Below are 27,898 nucleotides of genomic sequence, written 5' to 3'. Positions count from 1 at the left end.
TTAAACAAGGTTTGGGCAGCCTCAGCTCAGCGGTTTGGCCCCGCCTTCAGCCCAGGGTGTGGTCCTGGAGACCTGGGATCAAGTCCTGTGTCGGGCTCCCTGCATGGAGCCTGCTTCTCCCTCTGCCTGTGTCTCTGCCTCTGTCTCTCTCATGAATAAATAAAATCTTAAAAAAAAAAAAAAAAAACCCCAAGAAGGTTTATTAAGGTTTTTCCTCAAGAGGAACAGCCCTGCCCATGCTTCTTAAGAGAAGCAATTAGCAGGAAATGTATGTCATACCTTAAGCCCAGAACCACAGGAGGCTTCTTCTTGAAAAGCCAGAGAACTATATTCCAATTTCCTTTCAAAGCTCTTCTTAAGGTCTGCAAAGCAGAATCCATGTTGCCTTCCCTGAAAACAGAACTAGGCATCCAGTTCAAAGTCTCCAGCTGTTCTCAACAAGAATATTTTAGCAAGACATGGCATTAAATAAATGGACTGAGCATTCAGCAAGCCCAAGAGGAAACTGCAGTAAAGAAAAAAAAAGCATATTCAGTGTAATATCTGTACTATGTTTCCAAGAATGCCTTGTATTTTTTTCCATTTTGGTGGGATAGAAATACTAAAAGCTTGGTGGTTGGACTACCTCAAAGCTCACATTCATTTCCTTCCCTGTACAAGATGGGATTTTTCCAGATCATAGACAAGTACCCAAATCACTCTGCCCTTTTAAGTTGGGGGCTGAGTCAAGGAGGGCTATTTTAATACACATTTAAGTAGCACCTTAAATAAATACAAGACCCAAATAAAACAAAAGGTTATTTTATGAGCTATTTTCCTCCTTCAAATACCAGGCAATCTCTTCACACTTTGGTTTCACCACATACATATAACTTATAAGAGCGTATTTTATGTCTTTTAGCATTCTACTGTGACTGCTTACCAAGGAAAACACTGAGGTAATCCTTCTTTCTGTCCCTCAATCCTAAAAACAAATCAGATACATGAACTGACAAATGTATGTGTACTTAATGAGGAAAATGAGACAAAATATTTGAAACTGGGCAGGTCCAGATAATGAAGAATGTTCCTATGTGGAGAGAACTAGCTCCAGCCCACATAACCTGTCTTAATAATGCTGGTAATAAAATAAAGACTAGGACCTTCCCAAGGACTAACTTTTCCCAAGTACATTCTAACTTCAAAGAAACGGACTGTCTCACTGAGGGGTAAAAGGTGGTCAGTTATGATGGCAGATCAAGAGGCCAGGAAGAGAAGATTTAAAGCCGTAGGGGAAAGAGAGTAACAGACCAACACCCGTATTTCTCCAAACATTCCTAAGAGAACTATGTGCCCACAGTTTAATAAATTACAGTATTTTCATACCTCTGATGAACTTCTTACCTATCTTTCCTGCCCGGTAGATTGCAAACTTTTGAGGAAAGGCCTTTATGCCTCTTTGTGAAGCAAGCAGTGTTTATTCATAAGAACAGATGGACTGGCTCCATCCTATTCCTTAAATACCAGTAGAAGTATTTGGTACCAAAGCTCCCCCTGATGGAGGCTAAAATCATAACTTGCGTATTTACTGTTAGTCTCTAAAACTAGATTGTTTGGGGGCACGACTAGTAAGCCATTAAAGTCATCTGTGTTTTAGTGGGGAAAAGAATTATCAACTGTGACATCAAGCCTCCTCTAGATTCTAGGTCACTCATACTTAGAGTCACAGATATGAACATGGTGTCAGTTCTTAGATATTTATCATATAGTATGAGGTTCATATATCATATCCTTGAGAGCTTTTGGACTTTTCAGCCATAAAAAATACATCAAATACATGTTAATTTTGGGCATGCTCCCCTCTGGAGCCAAGACTACAGAATCCACACAGGGATCAACGGAAGCAGGCCCACCTCCCTTTCTGACAGGCCACCTTTCCACCTCCCTCAGCAGTGGCAGATTTCCTTGGGATAGTAACGCATCTCCCTGACTTCAGCGGGTCCTGCCCTGCATATTGCTGTGCCCCACAGGGCGTGTCTCTTCACATTTCTGCTGTGTCCCAAGTGGACTGTGTGAGACATGACAAAGGAATCCAGCACTGTCATTCTCCCCATCATGCTCTCAAACTGAGGACAAATTGATGCTGTTAATCCATCGTATTGTAACTTGGGAGTTACTGTTATTTAATGATTTCTAACCTATCTGGCAAGTAACCACACAGCCTATGTCACAGATGTAACAGGTAATATTTAGCAACTTTTACTAATGTGTGATGTTTGTCTATGACTTTAAGTCCAAAGGAATGTCTGAGAGGTGAGTTTTCAAGCAGAATGGCTGTAGAGGACCTTAAAATATGCCACCTTGGCCTGGACTGGCCTTAATGCTTCACTTACTTATTTTAATTTAAAAAAATTGTTGCATTTATTAGATTTTTGGCCCCTCAATCCCAGACATATGTGTAACTGGATCAGTAGAAGGAAAGTATTAGTTAACTAAATTTATTAGAAACTCAAAAGAATACAATTTCCAATTTTTTTAAACAATATTTTAACATTTTCTCAGGTTGGTCAGAGCTTACATTTGAAATCTTATTCCTAAATCTCAATTTAGTAACCGATGGCCTGACCACATTCCTGGAAAGTCTCAGCAAGGCATGAACACTACTTCACACCTAGTTGCAATGAGACAATATCTAGATCCCTGAGCAGTGATGTAGACTTTCTAGGACTAGTCTCCTTTTCAGTATTCAGGGACAAGGCACAGGGTTTTCTCAGCTTGTTTCTTTCCGTCGCCAGCACTCAACTGGTCGACAAGCTGTTCTGCTCTACCTCTATGGAGAACATGTAAGTCACATCGATTCCCCAGATCCATGTCCTCATTAAGCGCCACCTTTGTAGAGAAAAACAACTGGGAAGGAAAAGAAAGCACCACTGAATAGCCAGCTACAATTTTAACTTAGCAATCTTTTCCATATGTCTACCATACTACTTCATACATAGTCGAAGCAAAAGTAACCAACACATTCTTTATACGCTTTTTCACTTTTTCTCACTTCTCTCAAATTCTTCAATCTATTATAAAGTAAGTTTGAAAATTTTTTACATAACATTTCGTTGGTGGGCTTACACCCAACAAATTAACAATGACCAAAGGATTCCCTTGGTGAAATTACAAGCTGTGGAAGATTTGAAATAGTAAAGTTAACCCCTAATACAGTATTAAACTTATTTTTACATATAAAAATAATACAGTGGGATATTTTATTCAATAAGATACAATCTATAAGATCAAGAGAGAATATACAAAACTATTCTATGTAGTCTGATGTAGTTTGCTGTATAGTAGGAATAAATACATCTAGAACAGAAAGCATGAAGTCTGTTCTCAAAGAAATCACCAATTAGGTGATTTAAACACTTAGGGGTTTAAAGCCAAGTATTCTGTAAGTACCAGGCAGAAAGGAGCTACAGTTGTACTTAAAACAATGTGGCCATTATAAAATAAAATCTTAAATCTATAAACAAAAACACACAAAACCAAATGAAAATGTACTAAAATTTAATCATCCATAAAAGCTGTAATTTAATCTGACAGTAAAACACAAGAAGCAATATTAGAGTTGGTTTAGTATATTATATATTTTAGCTTTGAAAGCCATAGAAATCAGTTATCCCAGTTTTTTTCCTATAAAAGACCCATTTTTCCAAAGCATTATGCACAATTTTAATTAGAATATAATGACAGAATGATATTTCATAATTTTTTAAATATAAAATGAAGTCAATGACTCAAAAAGTTATCTGCTGCAATGAGTTTGAGGAGAAATTTCATAATCTATATCATTACAGATATAAAGTATAATGGTTCAACTTTTAGTGCTTGACAGGGAGGAATCATGATAAAAAGGTCAATATGAAATCATTTGATTATAGTAGCAATATCTAACATTTGAAATGCATCCATGCTCTTTTGTATAATCATATTAGAGTCAAGTATATTTATTTTCACATCTGTTATAACTGCTATTGCAAAGGAGAAATACTATTGTCTTATTTTCCAAGAGATATACACAGAGCAATTTTTTTTCTCCAGGGAATTTGTGCAAACCAATATAAGATTTAAATTCTTCACATAATATATAAAACAGGAGAAGCCTCTTCAGATTTAATTTTTGAAGTCTGGAATGCTGGCACTTCCCAATTAGGCAACAGTTCTTCATTCCTGTAATCTAGAACATCAAATAGATATATTTAAATATATATACATATGTAAAAATAAACAAACATATGTATATACACACACACACATATACAGTTAATCTCTTGATGTCAGAAGATGGTAGTGAACAAGCAGATAATCATATAGAAAGAAATGATTTCAGCCGATTGTTACTAGACAATGAAATTATACCAAATAGCTATCAGTAACAAGGCTATTTTAAACTTTTAAAAACATTTAAAAATGGTTTTATTAATTTCACAATCTGACAGTCCTGTCTGTAAAAAGGAAAACTGTAATTATTTCTATCTCATTATCTTATTTTTCCAAAAAGGAAATGATACCTGCACATAAAATATCCTTATCCAACCACTTCAGGACTATATGATATTAAGATTACCACTTCTTTAAAAAATATATTTATTTATTTGAGAGAGAAAGAGAGAGAACAAGCACAAGTAGGGGGGAAGGGCAGAGGGGGAGGGAGAGAGAGAGAAGAACCCTTGAGCAGACTTGGCACTGAGCAGAGAGCCTGATACAGGGCTTGTCTGGGGGGTGGGGCGGGAGGCGGCTCCATCTCCTAACCTGGAGATCAGGACCTGAGCCGAAACCAAGAGTCAGACACTTAACCGACTGAGCCACACAGGTGGCCCTTGGATTACCACTTCTAACACAAGTTAGGACCCGAAAACACGACACAGAAAGAGCTGACCCCCATAGGCAAGGGCAGAAGACTCCAAGTTAGTTGTATTACTCAGCAGAAAAGAATTAGGTTAAAGGAAGAATTTCCTGAAGATGAATTTCTCTCCTCCTCTTTAGAAGTGGGACATACTGGAAAGAGATTAACATGTTTCAATACAGTCTTGCTTAAAGGATAAGGTCAGATAAACTGCCCTCAAGGTTCATGTACTCTTACTCAAATATATATATATATATATTTTTTTTTTTTTTAATTTATTCCCCATCCCAGTACTTTTCAAGTGGGATCAACATGGCACTTCCAGTCTATAATCACTCTATGATTTCTCTGCTCTGCCAAGTATTCTGACTTATTTCGTATTTTCAAGCATCCACGGAGATCTCAGGTGACGTATTAAATATATTGTTGGGCTGAATTACATATCAGAACCTAAGAATTTACACAACCAGGATGAAAGTCTTATTTCTGGATGTAGGCCAAGATTAATCTCTCAGGTAAAGCCACAACACACTGCAGGTTGTATATGAATGAATTTTCACAACAGGCCAGGAGATGGCACCTCTTCCTTTAAACAGGCTAAAACATTTTCTACAGAACTGGAAATTAAACTAGGGTCAGCTAAGGTAATAGCATCAACAAGACAGTTACCTATAAGAGAGCTAAATGATTTAGTTCAGAATAGGAACTGGAGTCCTATTTTCCTTACCTTTGCACCCTTACCTAAAGAAACACACCAGCAAATTTTAAAATAATCATCTTCAGGGAGCTAACGATTTATAGTTATTGAATCAAGATTTCACTAAAAGCCTAAAGCAAACATTAGACCAGACGCTATCTTTCCTAAATCCAACCAGAGGCAACCCCATGCTGTTTCATGCTTTCTGCCCATTTTCCTTGACCTTCATTTAAAAAGGAGGTACCAAAAAAATTAAATTAGACTAAATTAAAGGGGGGGTACAATTACTCAGTTGTTTCCCTGGAGAGAGAGATTCATCCAAGTCTCTAAGGAAGCACTTATTAATTAGTTAATTTGGTGCTCTGGAAGAGGTAATCTGCTCAAAGGACCCAAGAGACTTAGAACTCTCCAGTGGTAAAAGTAGACTTTCCTCTAACCCGACCAAGATTAGTAATATGCACATAACCAGCATCAAAATACATCATAAAACAGCTTCATGAAAATATTCCTTTATGGTATAGTTTATAGAGCTTATGAAGATAAGTAGAAATTGTTTAGGGGATTTAATATATATAATTAGAGGAAAACAAACAAATGGTCCCTCAGCACCTGGTTTCTCATTTGATAGGCAACTTTAATGCTGCCACTAATTTCTCTCCAACAGGTTCGCTTTAATGAAAATTTAAATGGTACTTAAAGTCAACTACTACTTAGAAGCCTGTAGACAAAACATTTCAAAAAAGCCAACCTATACCCAAGAGGAAATGACTACCATAACATAGTACCACATACCCAGAAGAACGGCTTGAGTTAAAAAGACTGGCAATACCAATTTTGGAGAGGATGCAGAACTTATAAAGCTGCTAGTAGGTGTGTAAACTGGTACAACTACCTTGAAAAACTTTTTTTAACAGTAACTACTAAAACTATCCATATAATATAGTATACAGTCTGGCCATTTCATTCCTAGGTATTTATCAAATAAAAATGATGCACATGTGCATACTCATGCAAGAATGTGCAGAATTACCCCATCAGTTCTTCAACCCAAATGTCCATCAATAGCAGAATATATAAAAATATTGCCAGTACAGTCATGCCATAAAAATGAACTACTGCTATATGCAATAAGGAGAATTCTGGAAAACATATTTTTGACTAAAAGGTGCCAGACACAATACCTGTTTTTGTTAATGTTAAGTTCAAAGAGAGGCAAAACTAATTGTGTTAACAATCAGAGCAAGGGTTACATTGAGGGGAGGAAAGACTGTGATTGATACACACAGGTGTGTTCATTTTTAAATAATGCATCAAAATGTGCACTTAAGCATTTTGTTTCAGATAAACCATGTTTCACTTTAATTGGGCATGAATTTAGGAATGACCCTAGAAGGTATTCCATTTATTCAACCACTATTTTCTGAAAACCCATTCTGTACTTGGCACTAGGGACACAGGGTGAATAAAGCACACATGAGCACACATGGTCCTTGCCCTCAGACACCTTACAATCTTATGGGAAGAAAGACAAATTATCAACAGAGGAACATATTTACAAGCCATATATCAATCACGTTCACAAGATACAGAAACCTGGAAATACCCCAAAAGGTGAAATGGGAAGTGGTTAGGGCTGGGGAAAGCCCAAAATAAGAGTATGAGAACGGCATTTGTTCTGCTTTCAGTATCTTACCTGGCTCAGAGCTGCTGCTTACTGTAAGTCTAAAGCAGCAGACATGATTTCTTTTTAGGCTTCTTCTTTTCCACTGGTGTTTTTCTATTTATCTGTCTGACAAGGTCATAAAATATCTAAATAAAAACAAGAGAAAAAAATGTCTTATTCAACAAACATTTGAGATCTTGCTCCACAAAACCATCCTGGTTCTGTTCAATGGGATTCTGCCCTTGGATCTATATATTGCTGCTTTAACAGCAGGTTTCTTAGAAGCCCCACGTGACTCTCAGGGTAAAGGACTTACCAATTTACCATGAAGGAAATACACCTGCTCTTAGATATTCAGTATCAAGAAAAAAAAAAAAAATGAGTAGTAAAAAACAAGGCAGTGAAGTTACAGTCTTCATGGAATCTTCTATGCTTCAATACATTAATTATTAAGGGAATAACAGTTAATGTTCACATTGAATCTTCACATTTATTCTACTTTTTAAAAATGTCAAACTTGGGCACCTGGGTGGCTCAGTTGGTTAAGTGCCCGACTCTTGATTTCGGCTCAGGTCATGATCTAAAAGTCCTGGGATGGAGCCCCACAATGGGCTCCCCGCTCAGCAGGGAGTCTGCTTATTTCCCTCTCCCTTGCCTTCTGTCCCTCCCCTTGTTCACAAGCACATGCGCTTTCTCTCTTAAATAAATAAATCTTAAAAAAAAAAAAAATCAAACTTAACAGAGAAGTTGCAAGAATAATACCAAGGACTTGTGTATTTTCTTTATACAGGTTCATCAATTAGGAACAATTTACCACATGTACTTTATCATTAATTGCTAAATACACTCTCTTATTTTCTAAACCATTTGAGAGTAGCTTGCATATAACGGTCCCTTAATGGTTGAGTGTGTATCTCCTAAGAACAAGGATATTCTTCCATTACCATATTATAGTTATCCGGTTGCATACATTTAAGCACTGATACATTACTCTGTATTATCTACAGTGCAGATTCCAATTTTGTAAATTATCTCAATAATGTCCTTTATAGTAATTCCTGCTCCCCTCCACCACAAAGAGTCCATCTAGGATCACATACTGCATTTCATTGTCTGTCACTTTAACCTTTTAGAATCTGGAATGGTTGGTTCTTCAGTATGTCTTTCATGACACTGTCATTTCTGAAAATGGATGGCTAGTAACTTTATAGAATTTCAATTTGGGTTTGTCTGATGTTTCTTCATGATTATATTCATGCTCTATATTTTTTACTGGACCAGGACAAAAGAGATACTTAAGAGGAACTTAAGTTCCTTTTAAGATACATGTAAATGCACATGATTTTTGTTTGCCTCTTTTGGTGATATTGGTTTTGGCTAAAGTGAAAAAGAGAAAAAGTCACCCCAATTTGAAGTGACAAATAATTTCTTAATATATCTTCTGGATTCATTTTGAATGAGAAATGCAAGGCATCAAAGAAAAATACAATAGTACTTATTTAAAAGATTATTATTTTAATTCCAATATGTTTATATGTTTCAAAGTGTCAGAATAATTAAACAACATATCAGCAGAATTCAGTTCTTTGCTATGAAATGCAAATACTAATGACCTGGAATAGAAACAAATATTGCAGAATCTCTTTACTATTACTCATCTATAATAAAAGTGCTTTGTAGAAGTCTATATAAGTCCCAGCTTTTAGGGGCATAGGGACAAATGACAAAATTTGAATATGCACTAACATGGACTTGATTTTAATAATTGTGTTGTGGTTGTATAAAGAAAATATCTTTGATCTAAGGGTACATACACTAACGTATTTATGAATAAAGGAGGGTGATAAGTAAACACTGACATGTTAACTGGTGAAATCTGGATGAAGAGTAAACAAATTTAGTGTTCTTACATATTTTCAGTAAGTTTTAAAAGTAAAATATTTTAAGAATCATTGGTCTACATTTCTTTAAGATGGTGCTCAGATAAAACAATCTCTATTTACCTTATAATCCTAAGATTACAAGGCTAAATTATTAAAAAGAAAAAAAAAAGCCACTACTGAGTGATTTATCCTAAAATTATAAGTGATGCATTTACATTCTTTTCTTTCTGCTACATCCTCCTCACCACCATCTCCTTCAAACCATTTAACTTCTCTATTATCTAATTTCTAAGAAAGCTGAAAACACAGGATTTACGAACAAAACGGCAGTCTCTTTCACAGCTCTGAAACCCTTTAAGAACTTAATATGGATAAGCCACAAACAAGTTCTCATTTGTTCCTTAGCCTTAGCACATAAGCTATAAGATGAAAAATTAAAAGAACAAACTAAAATAGTCTAAGAATCAAAACCACGTTTCTTTATGCCAGGCAGTTTTGGGGTTTTGGTACTACACTAACTGATTTTGTAGTGATATTCTCAACAACTTCTTTCACAAACTCTGCCCACTTCACAATAGCTGGTTCAGTGACGAAGGCAAGTTCAAACTATACTAAGTATTCAGTTAGATATGCTCAGAGTCCTCAGCCTAGGTTCTTCTTCATATCTCTCAACTACAGAAAAATCTAAAGGGAACACAGAATAGTTTCTCAATCCCTCTGCCATTACTCAACTGGGATGTTCACTTGATTCCAATTATTATCCCAGCCTCAGCAAAGAACAATTAATTCTTGATTAAGACTGATGTGATTCTGGTATTACTATGTCCTACTTTCAGAACATAGCAAAAATGGTATGGATAATAGTTTAATATATATATATATATTCTGATATAGGCAGCAGGGACCTATTTAGCCAAGCAGTATGTCCCTGTGTGATTTGAAATTTGAGTCCAACAGGAATCACATGTGTATTTATAAAGCCTTAGCTGCCTGAGGTACCATTAACTATCAAAGAAACTCTGTAGCTGGATTATCAGGCTATAAAGAGAGAAACATTGAAAGAAACTCGAATATATACTCTAGCATAAAAAGCTTGTATGTTCCTCAAAAGAGTAAGGATCCTTAAAATAGCTAATGTATTCCAATTTGTTTACTGTTCTCCATTTTTGTTTAATAAATCCTCATACCAAGGGTTGATTTTAACAAGACTGCTGTGAAAATGGACCTCTGGGGCACTGGAAACTACAACCCAGGAGGCTTAGCAAGTAGCAGGTGAGTTCCCACAAACATGTAATGCTTTAAAAGAAACACCTCCTATCAATGGTGCTTCCTGGACTGTGGCCCAATCCAGCCCCAGCAGAGCCAAGTCCTATGAAGCTGGTGGGTGGCTACCAGTGAGAGTGAAAACAGGGAGAGCAAGAAACCAGATCCCTAAGGCCAATCATCCTGTAGATGGTGATGTTGCACTAATATTTCCCTAGCCAAGTTCATGCAACAATCCTAATGCTTTTTTCCCCACAAGGTTTATTTATGTGAGGAAGAGAGAATAAGCATATAAGCAGGGAGATGGGCAGAGGAGAGGGAGAGAGAGAATCCCAAGTAGGCTCCTTGCTGATCTCACGACCCTTGAGATCACAACCTGAGCTGAAATCAAAAGTCAGATCCTGGGGCAGCCCGGGTGGCTCGGAGGTTCAGTGCCTGCCTTTGGCCCCGGGCTGTGATCCTGGGGTCCCGGGATCGAGTCCCACGTCAGGCTCCCTGCATGGAGCCTGCTTCTCCCTCTGCCTGTGTCTCTGCCTCTCTCTCTCTCTCTCTGTCTCTCATGAATGAATAAATAAAATCTTAAAAAAAAAAAAAAAAGTTGGATCCTCAACCAACTGAACCATCCAGGCGCCAGCCACCCCCAATGCTTTTTATCTCAGTTTCCTTTCTCTATTTCTTTTCTTTTTTTGGAGGGAAAAGACTGTACCAGAACTTAAAATTTTAGGGGTGTCTGGATAGCTCAGTTGGTTGAGCGTATGCCTCCGGCACAGGTCACAATCCTGGGGTCCTAGAATTGAGCGTGTCAGGCTTCCTGCTCAGCAGGGAGTCTGCTTCTCTTTCTCCCTCTGTACACACTGTCTCTCTCAAATAAATAAAACTTTAAAAAAAAAAACTTAAAATGTTATGATTAGCCAAATTTTTCAAAATAAATCTATGAAACTATAATTCTACCACAGAGAAAGCTGAAGCTAAAAGTATATACTTCCTTTCATTTACTTGGCAGTGAAAAAGAAATGACTGTTGAAGATCTCAGTAGGACTTGCTCCCCACTAGGATATAAACTTCTTTAGGGCAGGAACAGTGTCTGTCTGGATCACTGTTACCCCAGGGCCTGACACATTGCCAGAAATATAAGCATGCAATAAATATTTCCTGAATAAATGAAATTTATGAATTTTTATATACTTATAAAAACTGCTTTTACCTAAAAAAAGCAAGCTTTAACATTCTTGGTTATTTGAAATCAGAGGATTTGTAGCAAGCTTAATTTTTTTGTCTGTCAGAGGTTTATTTATTTTTTAAAAGATTTTATTTATTTATTCATGAGAGACACAGAGAGGCGGAGACACAGGCAGAGGGAGAAGCAGGCTCCCTGCAGGGAGCCCGACAAGGGACTCAATCCCAGACTGGGATCACACCCTGAGCTGAAGACAGGAGCTCAATTGCTGAGCCACCCAGGTGTCCCTTGCCTGTCAGATGTTTAAAGTCACTTAGTCATTTTAAAAGTCAGACAATAGTCTAAAATTGTAATATTAAGTCAAGGAAAGTGACCTACAGACCCAAAGGTCAGAGAAAACAGCAAATAAAAACACAGGATCCTGACAACCTAATACACCCGTAACTCACCTAAAGTGAGCTGAACTGACTGATCACCTATGATGCCATAATGACAAGCAAATTGGCAAGTGAAGACTTGCATTACAGGGAAAGGAAAGAAGCCTACTCTGGCTTTTTGTTTGCTTTTTAAAAAGCTTATATTAAAACAAAAGCAAATAGAACATCGGTGGTGGCAGGTGGAATTGCACTGATCTTTGAGGGATCCAGGAGGGTACTGGATTTACACCCAGGCAGGCAGGCATGCTTGTTAAAGTATTCCTGTCACAGCTATGTTCTCAAGATAGTAGAAAGCTTAAGTCACAGACAAAAAAAAGCCTTGGGCACCTGCTGTATCAGGCCTCAAAGAACAGGTGAATTTTAGTTCCACGTCCATGCTGACAGATTTTTCCCTTTGAGTCAGAAACCAAAGGAATACATGACTCAAAACACCAAATTCAGTGATATCCATGAGGCAATCTCTTTCTGTATAAGTTCATAAGCTCAATAACTACTTTGATTTTTGTATTTTCCTACTTGACAACCTCTTTACATACATGTGCATAAGCAACTGCTACAATACAAGGGTGATAGAAAAATTTGCACATACCACCTTCTGGCATATCACTCAGAAGCTCAACAGGACTTTAGGCACATTATTTAACTTAAACTTTCTCTTTGCCAATAAGGTAAATATAAGAGTCCTCATTACAGCCATCAAAGTGATTTTATGCAAGAGAGGAAATACGGTTTCTAAGAATTACTTAGTTCTCTACATACTTAGAAGAATAAAATATTTTTCTTTCAAAAATTTGGTTTTGACTACTAATTTAAAAGAAAGGTAACTAAAAGGGCACTTGTTTGTGCTGCCTAGCAGCTGTCAGTTACCTCATTAACGTTGATCTTTGACTTTGCAGAAGATTCTAAAAAGGCACAGTTACACCACTGTCTTGCTAAATTCTGACCCTGCTCTTTGCCAACTACTCGCTCATCTTCCAGGTCACATTTATTGCCAACCAAAATCATTGGAACCTGTGGAAAGGAGAAAATGTAATATGAGCAGTAGCATACTTGTTCCTTACCCCCTTATAAGTAAGCAGTCACCTGTCACCAATCGAAATGTATTAGTTAGAACTATAAGCTTTGCCAAGTGATTAAAAAAATTTTATGTATACACATATACACATTGGGGGGAAGAAGGTAGATGGAGGGGGAAGAAACAGAAAAAATATGGAAGAGCTCTACTATGCTCATTTGCTAAATTATTTTAAGGATATAATCACATAATTCTTATGTGGACTACTACTACTAATAGCTGGATTCTATGTACAAAAATCTGAAGGAAAAGAAATCTCCTGCAAGCAGAAAAGAATGTATATATTCACTGGGCCTAATTACAGTTTAAGTGCTTCATCTCACAGGGCCAACAAACACAAAAGCAGTGGCAAGACCAACATAATAATAGGTTCTCCTTCTGCATTTTACATTAGATCTGAAGACCAGTTTAGGTGAGGTGTTAAGAAGGAATAACAATTAAAAAAAAAAAAAAAAAGCCACAGAGCAGCTATGCCTCGCCCTTTCCCCTGTATCAGAAATGCTGTCCCTACTTCCAATAAAACAAAGTGCTAACAAACTGTACAATGTCCTTAGATAAAAGGCGTCCACAGAACAAAGTCATTTGTGAGGAGATGGACGCTACACACAAGAAAGGATTTAAGGGACATGGTGGGTCTTGTACCTAAAACAGGCAATTATCACAAGTTAGATGAAACAAACAAGACATCTACAACTCCATCATTTTTAGTTATGACACAAGATAAAGAGACCAACATTGCTACATTGCAGTGATTTGCATGTAATTGCCTATGAAAACAGAAGTCTCTTAGATAAATTATTCATGGGAAGGAAGAAAACTATTCATTAGGTTATGGATGATCATGAGTCCTATGGTAGAAATCCCTTCCGCCTACGGTATTACCCAAAGTTAAGGTCCTGAGCAGGTGCATATGTTCCCATTAATAATGAGAGGGAACATGTAAAAACAGAAAGGTACAAATGAAATTTTATATCCCAATTTATACAGCTGAAAAGGAACTCTCTGTAATTCAAAACTGAGGTAAACAAGTAAAATGTACATCTTTGCAAAAAGGCACAACAGCAATGATGTTATTCACCAAATAAGGCATGAATTCTGCAACAAAATATAATTAAAAAAAACATAAAAACCCAGTTAATTAAAATCTTCAACATAATTCAAAGGAAAAAACTCTTAAGTACAAACGATACCAGAGAATTTTAGAAATGGAACATATCACTATGGTTCTTACTAATGTTCTCTGAACAGTTTCTGATGTTAACTATCACCATTCAAAGCTCAAGTCCCACCACTTCTACCAAGTCTTTGGACTCCTCTTCCTTCCCTCCTGCACTTACTAGCACAAAGCACAATGAGTACACTTTATCATACATGCCCTCCTTTTCTAACTATCTTATCATATAATGTATAGGTAAATTGAGAAAACTGTAAAAAATTTTTGATCACAGGAATGCTTTTAACTATATGGTAGATAACCTCCAAATCCTCTTAAAAGAAAAACAGACACTTTTTATTTGGCCACAGAGAACGAGCAGTATGTCTTATAGAGAGAAAAATACTTACATCTTCTGTGTCTTTAACCCGTAAAATCTGTTCCCTCAGGTCCTGTAAGTCATTAAACGTGGACTGAGCTGTAATAGAATATACTAGTGCAAACCCTTGGCCATTCTTCATATACAAATCCCTCATCGCTGTAAATTGCTCCTACAAAAAAAAAAAAAAAAAAAAAAAAAAGTGCAATTAAAAGTACAATTTCTTGAATGTATTCTGAAACAATTTAAACCCAAATCATTACAAGTGAGCGACTGAATCTTTTCTTACATGCTATCATGACAGGAAATATAAGACCTATTATACAGTTTCTAGAAACTCTGAGGTAGATGTTCTTGTTCCCTACTTACATGACTAGAGGCAATGACAATGAACTAAGGAATTAGGAGAGAGATCTTAACCACCTTAACATGTTTTCTGTGTGGTTTAGAAAACTATACATAATTCCTTTTTACATATAGATCCTATTAAATTATTTTGATACCACTAAAGATGATCTCCACGGAAGTGCTGTTAGAAAAGAGAAGTCCAAGTACTGAATCCTGAGGTCCTCCAACATAAGGGGTTGGGGATATGAAAGCAAATTAGGAAAGGAGAATCAGGAGTAACCAATGATAGAAGGAAAAAACCAAGTGTTGTTTCCTGGAAGCCAAATGAATAAAATTTTTAGAGGAGAGTAATCAACTGAGCTGGAGGTTGCCGAAAAGTCTAAGGAGTTGACAATATGTGCAGAGGGCTGATCATGAATGACAGGCCATGACTTGAAGCTGTGTGAAGAAGGGGGTTAGGACATAAAGACACTCAAAGATAGTGGGATAAATGAACTGCAGGTTCCAGTGAAGTTGAAGGTATAAAAGGAAGGGAGATGAAAAAACAAGAAGTGGAGAATGAGTAGCATGCTTGAATATGAGATGAAGGTGGTATCACAGTTATTGGTAATCATATAGTCTAGATAAGACCATGGTAGGAATAGCTGAAGCAGTAAGGAGGTCAATAAACTGACAGGTCGAGGAAACTGATCATCTATAATATATATATAGATTCTATTTGAATAACAAAATCACCAAGAATTCTGATTGAAGCAGTGATGAAGAGAGTGAGCAAAATCTTCAAGGAGTAAGGAGTGATCTGGGACATGATTAATAAGTATCAACTATTTTCTAAGCTTTATGGGAGGCACTAGGGACACAGACAACTAAACAGGCAATTATAACACAATATGTGTCACAGCACTAGGATGGGAGAGTGACAAGACATTTAAGAGCACAAAGGAAAGATCTCAATGGAAGGGATGAACTTCCTTAATTTGGACAAGAGGAAGAAGAAAAAAGAACTCCTTCGTGCTTGTGGAGGAGATGAAAGGAAAAAGTAGAAAAGTGTTAACTGTTGGGGTGTCTGGGAACAGAGGAGAATGACTACTGATTCAGAAGCTAAGGAAATTGGGGCGGGGGGTGGAGAAAGGAGATTTTTTTGAGTCAGCAGATACAAGAAAGATGTAGTACTAATGATCCCAAGTTTCCTACTGGAGTCAAGATGCATTTTCCCACAAAAGAATGGGAAAATATGATATAATTAGCTCTACTAATGCTCCATTCTACCTATACGCTTTTCTTAGTGACATGAAACTTTCTCATCATTTATAAAAATGTTTGGAAAATTTGTGCTAAATTTTAAACAACTTACAACATTTAAGAATACCATCCATTTTCAAACTGAGAATTGCCTAATAGGTAAAGTCTATGTATATGGAGAAAAAAAGAAAAATCACTTCACGTGTGTACTTTTTATGGCAATATAAACAGGAAATTATCAGCAATTAATAAAATTATAAAGGAGGTGACAAATGAACACAATGCAAATAGAAGCAAATACTTGGAGCTAATACTACAATAACAGGCATTGTGCCAAGTGATTTATAATCACTATCTCATTTGATCATTACAAGCACTGTATGATATACTAATGTCATCAGGAGTAGTCATTTAAAGATGAAAAAAATGAGGCTTCAAAATAATCCTAAAGATTTTTGTCAGAAAACATGTATCTGTCAATAGCTCCTTGAGATGTCAAAATGCTAATAAAATGCAAAAACAACTTTGATAAAAATTAATGACTATGGTGCCAAGACAAAGTCTCACATAAACCCAGAGAAATACATATTTTAACTAAAATTCTGGATTCAAAATACCTTTTTAAAAAAGCAGCAATAGGGACACCTGCACCCCGACGTTTATAGCAGCAATGTCCACAATAGCCAAACTGTGGAAGGAGCCTCGGTGTCCATCAAAAGATGAATGGATAAAGAAGATGTGGTCTATGTATACAATGGAATATTCCTCAGCCATTAGAAATGACAAATACCCACCATTTGCTTCGATGTGGATGGAACTGGAGGGTATTATGCTGACTGAAATAAGTCAATCAGAGAAGGACAAACATTATATGGTCTCCTTCATTTGGGGAATATAAAAAATAGTGAAAGGGAATAAAGGGGAAAGGAGAAAAAATGAGTGGGAAATATCAGAAAGGGAGACAGAACATGAGAGACTCCTAACTCTGGGAAATGAACAAGGGATGGTAGAAAGGGAGGTGGGCGGGGGTGGGGGTGACTAGGTGATGGGCACTGAGGGGGGGCACTTGATGGGATGAGCACTGGGTGTTATTCTATATGTTGGCAAATTGAACACCAATAAAAAATAAATAATAAAAAAAGCAGCAATAGGGTAATCCTTACTTCCATATAGGAAGAAGATACCCAACACACATTCTATAGGTGAACTCAACATAAAATTTAAGAGTGATATGTAGGCATTAAGTACATCACAGATGGTTGGAAGCACGTAAGAAAATTTAAGAAGCCCTACATTTAGATAATTTGTTCTTAATCAGAATAATTACTTTTACTCAGAAGAATTATTCAGATGACAAAACCTATTCACTAACTATAATCTATCAGAAAAAGAGAAAACATCCTTACTGTTCCTGCTGTGTCCAGGATTTCGAGCATACACTGTTGGCAATCTACTTCGACTTGCTGTTGGGAAAGGGAGGAAAAATGAGAAAAGTGTTATCAAAATCAAAATGTGAATCTGCTTTCCTGTCATCTCTTCATTCCAAGTACCTATTACAATTATAAAGCCTTTTTCTAGGAGTTTGCCCTATTGGCTGAGACTTAACTTGGTACTATAATAAAGAACAAGAGGTCTCAAGCATGTTCTATTAATACTATAGAAGCCGGGACTGTTAATGCTGAGTTTAGGTATTTTCTGATCACTATAAACTGAGTAAAGATTTTTGCTATTTTTAGAAGGCAAGGGTCATATTCTCCAATTCAAGAAAAACTACAACAAACAGGTATAGTTCTGACAGAAATAAAAATGTATAAAAATAAGTATATTATCTTCAAAGAAAACAAAGCACAAAAGTATTAAATAGCTCAAAATGCAGATAAGATTTTGGGGGTAAAGAAAATTCTGCCAACTTACCACATTCAAGTTGTTAAAGTTTTACTAATATGTCCCAAATTTGGTACATAGGAAAATTTTAATAAGAGATAAGGGGAACACAGATGTGCTAAAATGGAAACACTGAACTTATATAGTCCTCAGGACTTTAAGAAAAAGACCCTACGCTATGTGCAAAAGGTGAAATTTTATATACCGAATTCTATTTCCCCAGTGTTTTATAAAATAAGAGAAGGTTGGCCTAAAGAGAGTATCAAGATCAACTGTGCGGAAAATTTTTAATAAAGAATTTTTAAATTAGAAAAGAGTCAAATCTTCAACATTCTAGGTACAAATCTGTTTATAGTTACAACTTTAGCCAGCAACTTATTTGGGGGCAATTTTAGTAATGCAACACTGTCTTCTAAAAATAAACGTATTGATCTAAGGCCTATTTTAAATGCTTCTGTGTCAGATCGGGGATTGCTAAGAAGCACCCTTGGTGGTGCTACAAACTCATTGTCCCACCACTTACAGGACTAATGTGGTAATCTGCACAATCAGTAAATGAGAATGCTCAATGAATAATGAATTAGGTAGTTTTTCAATGTAATTAGAATACATTTTTATTTTCAATTTGCAGATAATGACTGCTGCGCCAGTATGGCTGGTTGAGCTTACAAAATTTAACAAAATTTATAACACTATTAAAGGTAAATTCTACAACATGTAATGAAGTAATCCTTTCCTATTTGTTGAAAGGTAGGTTTAATTTTCTGCCCTTCCCCCTGCCCGCCTTTAACATACTGGGAAATAAAATCATAAAAATTCCTCATAATGCTAGTCTCATAATGAAATACAATGGTCAAGATTATTTGTCAAGACTATTTAATTTTTTTTTCTTTTGAATTTTTTAAATGTTTTCAGAACTTTGGCTTTAGGATGACAATAAAACCAAGCAGAAAGTATACTGATTCCATACACCCTTCTCTGTTCCCCATTAGCCTCTCCTACCATCAGCCTCCCATACCAGAGTGGTACATTTGTTAGACTCAACAGACCTGCGTAGAGACATCATGATCACGCAAAGTCCACAGTTTACATTACTGTAAAAAGTACACAGTTACATTGGTATTGTACATTGTGGGTTGGGAAAATGTGTAATGACACGTACCTACCATTTTTAATCATAGAATCCAGTATCTAATTTCTTACAGTCTAAAGAGAAAATATCTTCAAAGTTATAAAACTAAATAAAAATAAAAACCTTCAGTCACTGGGTAACTTCGAGTATAAAGGTGATCTTAATTTTCCTTCACAAAAAGAATTGTCAAAAATATACCTACTATTTATACACAATTTTTCTACATTAAAAAAAAAAAAAAAACACCAGAGAAATGTTGTACACTAAAGGACAGATTACTAATCAGTAACAGAACACAGAGCTCTCTGTGGCTAAGTAGTACTTTATGAGAAATATTCTGTCTTGGTGAAACTTAAAAACCGGGAACATTTATATCACTTCTCAAAATAACTTGTAAAAAGCAATTCTATGAATCAAGTTTTTAAAGCCCTAAGGAACTATTTGTAAGCATGTGTATACAAGTTTCACATTTTTACCTTTCTGTAGGAATCTTCTATCGTTGGGTCATATTTTTCAACAAAAATTCCCTGAACAAACTGAACTGTCTAGAAAAAAAAAGCAGAGAAAAGTTAAGAACCTAAAAATCAACTCCTCTAGAATGCTACTTACACCCTTATAAAGTGATAAAGACTAAATGAAATTATGTGAAAATTCTGGGTAAACACACAGATGTACAATTTCATTATTTTTTAATACAAGGATACACCCACAACTAGGAGGTACATTAAGAAAGGAGGCAGTCTCATGTTAAAAGCTGTCCAGCAATGCTGCAGCCAACTCATACTGTGAAATAATTACTATATTAAGTTTCAAAATACAATGAAGATACAAATAAGGACACAGATCCTAATTAATGAAAAAATGAAAATCTATCAGTATTAAAACTCCTAATACCTCTTTATGTATCTATAGAAACTTTATCTCATGCTCTTAAAGGAATGAGACAAAAGGTTAGAAATTTTTTTAAAAATCTTAAAAGTTTATCTAAATTGTGAAGGAAAAGAGAAGAGGAAATTAAAAAGTACTGAATTTACTAAATTTATAGTCATGTTCGAGTTTCATGTGCTCCTTCAAAGTTATTTTTTCCCATTTGCCAACTGAGATTTAAATATACAACCTCCCTGATTCCAAAGCCTTACTTTTTCATTGGAGACACAGCCTACTCATCTTTTTTCAGATTATCTACTTCTCTCTCTCTAAAATTTCTGTAAACACAGGCTTGAAACTAGGTATTTTATCATTTGGTAAATAAAAAGAAGATGGTTGTGAAATACTGACTGCACAGCTTTAAAACAGGGTCTGGTACACTGCCATCTAAAAGCAAGAATAGGTAAGAACGTGACCTGAGGTCACCTACACTTAAATTATGCACTATTTTAGTTTGAGCTAAACACATTAACTGGAATATAGTAAATTTCACACTTCTTCCTCCTACTATGCTCCTGTTCTTCAAAGGAAACTCAAGATATAATTACACCAAAAACTTTAATCATTATTTTGATCAGGGATTTAATCACCTCATATTCTTAATACTACATATAATTCAAACATTAGGAAAACTTCCTAATATGCTTTATGCAAATATAATCCAAAGCAGATGTTTAGAAAGAATCTTACTGTCCTCATAATACCATGACATACTCCCTTTCTCTCATAAGTTTACAGTGTTTTCCAAAGGGTATGTAACATATGATGTAGCAAGAAACGAGGTACAAAAGCAGGTATGAGAACTCAAGTGCTTTCTATAAGCCAGTTGTTACAGACTTGCAAAAATTAAAAACAATCTCCCACTTTTTCACTTCCTTCTTACTTAAAGCCATCTTTCATTATTTCTCTGAATCTCAGCCTCTCAGTTCTCAGAGACATTCATTCGTACCAACTTTTTTTTTTTTTTTTTAAGGATTTTATTTATTTATTCACGAGAGAGAGGGAGAGAGAGGCAGAGACACAGGGAGAGGGAGAAGCAGGCTCCATGCAGGGAGCCCGACTTGGGACTCGATCCTGGGTCTCCAGGATCACGCCCTGGGCTGAAGGCGGTGCTAAACCGCTGGGCCACCCAGACTGCCCATACCAACTTTTATTTTAGTTTTCCTACTGGATCTTCCTCTTCTTTCCTGACCTACTGTTCTTTCTGTGTTAAAATAAAAAACAGAGACCAGCTTGAAAATTCTCTGAACTCTGATGAAATTTATGAGTTTCATCATGTAAACAAAGCTTAATTTAGCTTATTCAGCAAAGCTAAATTGACCTGGGGGTCATATCTTGCTTATGCCTCTGGAAATCAAAAGCAAAACTTACACTGTTTCCCAAGGTTGATATGAGGTAACCCCTAACCAATTCTCTCTCACTTTAAGAATATTCTAACACTATAACCAGTCACTGTAAAGAATAGTCACTGCTTTCTCACTCTCTAAGCTGCATTATAACAATATACCCCTGAGCTTCAGTCCATGTTCTGGTTTGTAGGTTCCCAGTTTGCAAACTGTCTTTTTGCAATACGTGCACAATAAACTTACTAATCACTACTTCAATGATTCATTAATTTTATTTGTTATTTCTTGAACTTCTGACATCTGTCACAATTATTCCCTTCCTCTATGTCGTCATTTTCCTTTCCACAGAATTATTGCCACCAGCATACAGTTTGTTCTCCCATCTTCCACCCAGAAATAAAAATTTCCCTTAACTCCACAATTCCTCCAGCTTCACCCTCCCCTTCACTGTTCCTCTCCTAATCACACTTCACCTGCCTACAATCATGGTTCTGTTTCTTCAGCGATCATTTACTCTTCAACCCACCTAGTATGGTTACGGCACCATCACCTTATTGGAGCTTGCTTTTATCAAGCCCAGATACCTGCATGTTCCTGTATCATCTCTTTCCTCTTCTTTATTCGACTTCTGACTTCAAGTAAAGATGCTTTCTTTACATTCAAGTGTAAGATATACTCTTCTATGCTGGATCCTGCAATTCTACCTACTGTTTAAAAGTTCAGAGGTACTCACTCTTTTTTCTCTAGTCTCTCCCTAGACAACCTCAATTATTCCCACGGATTTTTTACTTTTAATTACTTTATTTATTTTTGAGAAGGTAATCCATGGACAAAGGACAAAATACAAAAGAGTATGCAGTGGTAACCAACCTTACCTATCACCTTTGTTCCCAGTTATCCAATATCACTCCCCCAGGTAACCGGTAGCTTCTTTAACGTTTCAGAGATAATCAGCATATTTTATACTATCTTCCCCTTCACTTTCCTTTTTTTCCTTATAAACACAAACAGTAGTCTACAATGTTTGGTACCTTTTTTCTCCCTAAATAGTACATCTTGAATATCACTATGTATCAGTATATACAGAGCTGTTGCATTCTTTTTAATAGTTATATGTTATTCTACTCAAAATGTGTATTAAAAACTTACTTAACCACCTCCACTGGCAGACATTTAGGGTGTTTCCAAACTCTTACCACTATAAGGAATGTTGCAATGGATATATTTCTGTGTGTGTGTGTGTGTGTGTGTGTGTGTGTATGTATTTGCAATCCACATTCTTGACCACATTATTTTGTAACATAGGAACTTATATGTGAAATTTGAAGAGACTTGCTACACTGAAAGTTATATGCATTTATTCTTATTTTTTTAAGTTTTATTTTTTAATTTAAGTAATCTCTATAGTCAGTGTGGGGCTTGAACTCACGACCTCGAGATAAAGAATCCCATGCTCTTCTGACTGAGTCAGCTAGGCACCCGGAAAGTTATATGCATTTAAAATGACAGATGTTCTCATTCACCACAGAGGTACTACCTTATAGGTACTAATTTGAGAGTAACATAATTCTTATGAAATTAAATACTGTGGACATATTCATGGTTCCCCAAATCGTATCATAAGTCTCTTTTAAGCTTATTATCTTGAAGATCCAATTACTTATTGATGTATTTATGTTAACATCTCACATAACCAAATTTGACATTACTCTTGATTTTCACTCTCAGATCTCCTCATTCATTCTCCAGTGATTCCTTTCTACTTAAATGATCCATCCATAAAATTAGTAACTTAACAACTAGAATTGTGGGAATCATCCTCAATAGCTCCTTCTTTCCTAGTTCTCACATCAATCCAGCATGAAGTTATTTAATTCTCAAAACATCTACTTTTCTCTCCTTCACTGCTATGGCCCCCATATAAGCTTCCACAAACAATAATCTGGGGTTCGGAATTAGCTCCGAACTGTCCAGTCAGCCTCTCTTCTAAATCATGCCACACAGAGCAAAGTATTCTCTTTAAAACATATTATCTAATTCTGTCAACACCCCTGTCACTGCCCTCACCTCCACCCCAAACCACTTTCAACTGCTTCTCACTGTCATTAGGAATAAGTTTCAAGTTTTTTTTTTTTTTAATGATTTTATTTCTTTATTCATGAGAGACAGAGAGGCAGAGACACAGGCAGAGGGAGAAGCAGGTTCCATCCGATTCCCAGATCACGCCCTGAGCTGAAGGCAGACGCTCAACCACTGAGCCACCCAGGCGTCCCAGTTTCAAGTTCTTATATGGTCTTCAAGTCAAGATCTGGTCTCTGCCTCTCACCTCATTTACTTCCTTCCAGTTTACTCAGGCCTCAGCAACTGTCACCAGCTCTCAGTTATTCAAATGCTAACTTAACTTAGGCTCTTTGAATAGGAGTCTCTCTTAAGAGTGTACTTTTCTTTCAAAGTATCTCTCTCACAATTTATAATGAGGTAGTTCTTTATTTAACTGTGCAATTATTATATCTCCTCCACTATAATGGTAATCCCTGAGGGACTGTGACTGTTTTTGTTCACTGTTGTAACCCTGGAGTCTGACAGTACAGAAGCTCAACACATATTTACTAAATAAATACAGCATGTGTACAAAAAATAACTTCATTTCACTTAAGTCTGGGGTGGGAGTAGGGTAGGACTTACTGGTATCTGAAATAATCAGTCACTCCCACTAGAATGTAAAGTTCCTTAAAAAATCAGAACAATCTTATTCTTTGAATCACAATCACAAGTGCTGGCAGCCAGTAAATAATCTGGTTAATGAAAGAATGAGTGAGCTACCACTGTAAACTACACATCTGTGGTTACTGAATGAATCTCCATTCCCTGTGGGCCAGATACTAGGCATATAAAAAATGCTGCCACCTTTTCTTGGTAGTGACTAAAAGTCTTAAGGCAAGCAAATATCAATGTTCTTCTTGTACTATACTAATTAAGTTAGAGTTAGGTGGCTAACTTACCAGAGCGGACTTCCCCACGCCTCCTGAACCAAGGACCACTAGCTTGTACTCACGCATGATGTGGTCTGTTTAAATACTGACAATCTGGGGAAAAAAACAAAAACCTAAAGATTAATAAACATCTAAGAATAATCTAAAAATGTATAACTGTTACATAAGATAAGGCAATATTTTGGTTTTTGTTTCCTTTCCTCCTTAAGACTATTAAGGGGAAGACAGGCACACAGTAAGACCATGCAGATTCTAATCAAGTTTATAGGACTACTGCCAGGCATTTTTTAATTCATTAAAGTTCATCTTTGACTAGGCATCAGTCATCATTAGAGCCTGTACATGTTACTTGTAAGAGTGATCAGAAAATAAGGTGATTAAAACTAGTAGTTGTTTTAGAACTACAATCATGAACCCAATTTTTTACAAAGCTATTGTTTAAATGACTTAACATACTTTTTTAAAAAGTTCACTCATGAGCTTTAATGGATATGATATTTTATTTGCTAATATCATATAGTAATTATATACTATTTTGTTCATTATTCTATTATAGCTAAACCATGTAAAATGTTACCCTTGAAAATTATTAGGCTATGAAAGGATTATTATTAGTGAGATTGTAAAAATTCTAGAAGTATTAGCAGTATATTCCATAAGACCAAATTGTAGAAAGAGAAAAAAAGAAATATAAACTTTATTTTTTAACTCCACGATTATCTTAAAACGTAAAAAGGCAGGAAAGAATTTCCAATGGTCATGATGGAATAAGTATGAATGGACAGTAAACAGCTAAAATACCAGATAAAATACACAAAACAATGTTTTCAGACATTTGAGAATAAGCAGTGTAGGACTATGATCTCTGAGAGATGCAACAAAATGAAGGCCTATATCTGCCACGGCTTTCTGCTTTGGAGGCACTTTTCAGACAGTTGTACAAGGAGGAAGAACTCAAGCAGATGCCAAAATGTGTATCAGAGAAGAGGGAGTTATGCATAGAAAATTCCAGAAATCTGCACAGGGGTTCACTTGAGTCTCTGGCCAAACATTAAACAGAGCAAGCAGGATGAAACTCCATGAGGTAAAGGCAAAGAATAAATAGAGATCTATAAGCTGAGCATTCCAGAGTGCTGAAAATACTGGAGTTCTGGTCAGAAAAGTTCTCCTTGTTGAAACACAGGCAATTTCCTTGAAATCCCAGAAGATTCACAGACTTCTTGAGAAGCTATGCAAGACAGAAGAAAACAGAGTATCTTTATTTTTTTTTTTTCTTTTTTTTTTTTTTTTTTTTTTTTTTTTTCAGAGTATCTTTAAAATGCTTAAAGGGAACTTGGGTGGTTCAGTCAGTTAAGCACCAGACTCTTGGTTTCAGCTCAAGTCATGATCTCAGGGTCCTTTGTCAGGATCTGCGCTCAGCACAGTCTGCTTCTCCCTCTCCCTCTGCTACTCCCCCTGCTCTCCTTCTCTCTCATAAATAAATAAAACCTTAAAAAAATGCTTAAAGAAAAAAATGGTCAACCTAGAATGCAATGAATATATCCTTCCAAAATGAAAGTGAAATAAAAGGTGTTTTTTTTGTTTTTTGTTTTTCTTCCAGATAGGAAGGAAGCAAGGAAGGAAGAAAAAGGAAATGAAAGAAAACAAAAGAAGGAAAGGAAGGAAGAAGGAAAAGCTGGGGGAAAAAATTCGCCAGTACACATTTTTAAAAAAGCAAAGGAAGTTCTTCAGGTGGAAGAAAACGATAACAGATGGAAACCTGGATCTACCTAAAGGAATGATGATTACAAGAGGAATAAAAAGTACCAGAAATGGTGAATGAGAGTAAATCTACAGGCTTTTTTTGACCACTTAAAGCAAAACTAGGAGCTCCTGGGTGGCTCAGTTGGTTAAGTGCCTGCCTTTGCTCAGGGGCTCAGGTCATGATCTCAGGGTCCTGGGATGAATCCCCTCCTCATTGGATTCCCCTCAGCAGAGAATCCACTTGTTTGCCCCTCCTCTTGCTCGTGCTCTCTCTCAAATGAATAAATAAACCCTTAAAAAAAAAAAGCAAAACTAATAATGTATTACAACGTTTTACAACATACGTAAAGACGTATTACAATAATAGCACAAACACACAAAAAGTAAGAGAACTGGGAGTATATTGTTCAAAGTTCTTACAGTGTATCTGGAGTAGTATAATAATAATATAATAATAAGTATTTGAAGATAAACTGTCATATATTAAAATAAAATCTAGAGCAGCCACTAGAAAAAAAACTGATTCACCCATAAAACAGCAGAAAAAGCACAAAAAAGCAAGAAAGAACAGTGAAAAGATGAGAAAAAGATAAAACAAATAGCAGGAGAGCAGAATTAAAAGGCAACCACATCATTACATTAAATGTATATCACCTAATCGAATATTCCAACGTTCCAATTCAAAGTCAAGATAAGAAAGCAAGACTAACCATGTTGTCTTCAAGAAACAAACTTTAAAAAAAGACACAGTAAAGTTAAAAGTAATATTTATTGGTGATATGTCACAATTGCTGCTGATATCACTATGTAGTTTGTTGCCTGCACTCAAAATAGAAACAAATACTAAATTTCATTTAGAAGTTAGTGAAAAATAAAGATTTTTTTCTATACAAGTGTTGGGGACCCTAGATTATGATTCCCTACCTATTCTAAGCAGTTAGCATATTGGTTACTCTAATTAAACTCAAGCTTTATGGTTTTACATCTTCTTTATACCCTTTTACATTCTTAAGAGTTTATAATTACATGGATTCTCCAGAATGGATGTCTGATTTTCTAAATACTTTTTCTCCATCTATTTGTATTATATAGTTTTTATTTTTCTTTCCATCCATATGTCTGTTCATTCCACCTCAAATTTGTTCTAAGCCAGTATATAGTAGGGTCTAGCCTATGCAAAAGGAAGAAGTAAAATTGTCTTTATTCACAGATAACATGATCCCACATGTACAATACACAAATAAGCTCCCAGACTCATAATGTGAATCTAGCAAGATTTCAGGATAAAAGGTTGATACAAAATAATAACTATTATATTTGTATATACTGGCAAAGAACTGAAAAATGTAATCTAAAAAATACTATTTATAATAGTATCCAATAAGAAATAAAATACTTAAAAGATGAATTTAACAGAATATGTGCAAGGCTTATATACTGAAACTAAAAAACACAGCTCAGAGAAATTAAGGACACAGTAACTACACAGACTTGCTATGTTATATTAAGATATATCCATAGTATTGTTAAGATGTCAATTCTCTCCAAGCTGGGTCTACAGATTCAATGCAATCCCAATCAACAGATTTCTTTTTTGTAAAAATTGACAAGATGACTTTAGCATTTTTTTGAAAATGCAAATAACTTAGTACAGTTAACAGTTTGGAAAAAGAAAAAAGT

The 27,898-nt window shown here is 35.8% G+C and overlaps 1 protein-coding gene and 1 long non-coding RNA gene across 3 annotated transcripts in view; one reads left to right on the top strand and one right to left on the bottom strand.

The window, feature by feature from the left end:
• Nucleotides 1-1,674: 1,674 nt before the first annotated feature.
• LOC140600841 (uncharacterized) lies at nt 1,675-26,598 on the top strand. 2 transcript variants are annotated; one of them, XR_012003979.1, is made up of 5 exons: nt 1,675-2,221; nt 6,238-6,443; nt 10,311-10,391; nt 18,709-18,827; nt 26,076-26,598. It is a non-coding gene; the product is annotated as an uncharacterized lncRNA (long non-coding RNA). The 2 variants fall into 2 exon arrangements; XR_012003980.1 differs by lacking the exon at nt 18,709-18,827 and having other exon boundaries at nt 1,677-2,221; nt 26,076-26,597.
• Nucleotides 3,521-27,898, bottom strand: part of RAP1A (RAP1A, member of RAS oncogene family) — a 70,473-nt gene continuing 46,095 nt past the window's right edge. Inside the window, exons 2-8 of the mRNA XM_072768990.1 lie at nt 24,485-24,568; nt 19,686-19,754; nt 17,600-17,656; nt 14,635-14,775; nt 12,864-13,007; nt 7,267-7,382; nt 3,521-4,207 (exon numbers count right to left, since the gene is read on the bottom strand). Of these exons, the coding sequence (XP_072625091.1) occupies nt 7,296-7,382; nt 12,864-13,007; nt 14,635-14,775; nt 17,600-17,656; nt 19,686-19,754; nt 24,485-24,541 (555 nt within the window). The 5' untranslated portion in view covers nt 24,542-24,568 and the 3' untranslated portion in view covers nt 3,521-4,207; nt 7,267-7,295. The remainder of the gene's footprint in view (nt 4,208-7,266; nt 7,383-12,863; nt 13,008-14,634; nt 14,776-17,599; nt 17,657-19,685; nt 19,755-24,484; nt 24,569-27,898) is intronic.

Source organism: Canis lupus, chromosome 12, assembly GCF_048164855.1.
Source record: "Canis lupus baileyi chromosome 12, mCanLup2.hap1, whole genome shotgun sequence".
NCBI classification, from domain to species: Eukaryota; Metazoa; Chordata; class Mammalia; order Carnivora; family Canidae; genus Canis; species Canis lupus.
Note: the sequence above shows the minus strand (reverse complement) of the source record. Positions and strands in the feature narration are given on the sequence as shown.